The 1,973-nt window shown below is 53.6% G+C and overlaps 1 protein-coding gene across 1 annotated transcript in view; it reads left to right on the forward strand.

Annotated features, from left to right (window-relative positions):
• The first annotated feature begins 854 nt into the window (after nt 1-854).
• The window catches only part of LOC113555118 (homeotic protein Sex combs reduced), a 31,207-nt gene continuing 30,088 nt past the window's right edge, over nt 855-1,973 (forward strand). Inside the window, exon 1 of the mRNA XM_026959453.1 lies at nt 855-1,973. This exon is cut by the window's right edge and continues 376 nt beyond it. Within this exon, the coding sequence (XP_026815254.1) occupies nt 1,470-1,973 (504 nt within the window). The 5' untranslated portion in view covers nt 855-1,469.

Genomic DNA, 1,973 nt, shown 5'->3' on the forward strand with positions numbered 1-1,973 from the left:
TGAATATTATACGTCATTATTCACTAACACGATAAAAAGAACATTATTAATTGGCCAATTATTATGTTATTATAGTTATCTTAGAACAATCAAATTTGCACAACGTAAAATTACGGAATGAGCTATATTTTATCAGTGTATATCTGTGTCGAGAGAAATCGATTTACAATTATTTAATATTTGAGGTGAAAAAATATGTACTAGTCGGCTGCAAAGTCGGACTGTGCAGTTGTACTCGGAACACCGTTAATTACTTTGACGAAATGTAACGCGCGTCAGTACGTATTGGGGAAGCGTATTTACTGTTTTTCACTTGTCGTTGCAATAATAATAATAATAACCTAAAGCCGCGTATACGCGAGCGCCTTGACCGGCCGGTCGCCGGCAACAACTCGGACACGGCTGCGTGCGGCGTACGAAACGACGACGTCCGCGACGAAATAGGTAGTCCGAAGGCGGCGGTCACGTTCCCCCGCCCCCCCACCACACTGCCGACGGCGCCACGCACACCGGTTCATTCATGCGTCGTCGTCGCCGCCGTCGTTGCCGCCGCCGCCTCCGTCGACGGCGGCGGCGGCACACGAGGGACTGCCAGATCCGAGCGCCGACCGTCCGGCGTTCCGATTGGTCGACGGCCGCGGTTACGTTGTACGGATACGCGCACTCACACAAGCGCGCGTGCACACACGCACACGGGCGCACACACGTACGAAAACACGCGCACACACGCGCACACGCACGCACACACGCGCGCACATACACACCGGCACAGCGCGCGCACGTCTCCAGCCGCGTCGGAAGTTGTCGGGTTTCGGAGTGTGTTCGGTCCTCCGAGTCGGTCCGCTGTACTGTTCCACTCGCCTCCGAACGCGGATCGCCGCCGCAGTCGTAAATTACGCTAGCACGTGGCCCCCAGCCCCGTCCGACGGTATATTATAATATAATATTGTTATTATCGTGATTTAATATATATATTATTATTATTTGTTATTATTCGCGGTCGCGACGCGCGAGTGATTTTTTTGTCGTTCGACGCATATGATTATCGCGAATTGTACTGTTTGCGGAAATTTCGTCGCGGGTATCCGAAAATTTTAAAATTTTAATTTTTTTTTTTTTTTTTGATTTTCGTTTTCGAGTGCGTTCGATTTCGCGTTTTTTCCGGTTCTTTTTTCCGGCGGCACAGACATTATGACGCCGTTTTCGAATGGCATGTTGGAGACCTGACGACTTACGATATATATATATATACACACATATACTCATATAGGTATACTACTCCTCGTAAATATATATATATATATATATATATAATATACAAGCGTATATATAGATAAAACACGGTTCATCGGGCGGCCCACCGGTGAGCTTTGTATAACAGACACGGAACGTGACCGGTCTCACCGTCAAAGGTAAACGTCGCAACGAGGCGTGCATTTAAGCGCGCGCGCGCGACCCGAACCGTTTAGATGAACATGAGTTCGTATCAGTTCATGAACTGCTACCAGCAGAGCCAGCAGGCCCAACAGCAACAGGGCCGAGCGGTCACGTCGCCGGTCGACCCGCTGCAGACGGGCAACAGCCCCGGCGGTGGCGGCGCCGCCTCGGCCTCGGCCGCAGACTATTACGGCCAGGCGGCCCAGGGCGGTGGTGGCGGCGGCGTGTACAACGCTGGCCCGGCCGCCGGCTGTTACTCGCCGCAACAGTACGCGTCGCAGTACATGCAACAGTCGTCGCCGTCCATGATCGACTACACACAACTGCACTCGGTCAACCACCAGCAACAGCACCAGCAGCACCAGCAGCACCAGAGGCTGCAGGCGGCTGCGGCTGCCGCGGCCGCGGGCGCCCACCTGCAACACTTGCAGCACCACGGCGGCGGCGGCGGCGTCGGCGGTCTACCGTCGCCCGGCGGCGGTGGCGCCATATCGCCCATTTCGTCGGCCCTCAACAACAACGTGGTCGGCATGCCG

This window comes from Rhopalosiphum maidis, chromosome 2, assembly GCF_003676215.2.
Source record: "Rhopalosiphum maidis isolate BTI-1 chromosome 2, ASM367621v3, whole genome shotgun sequence".
NCBI classification, from domain to species: Eukaryota; Metazoa; Arthropoda; class Insecta; order Hemiptera; family Aphididae; genus Rhopalosiphum; species Rhopalosiphum maidis.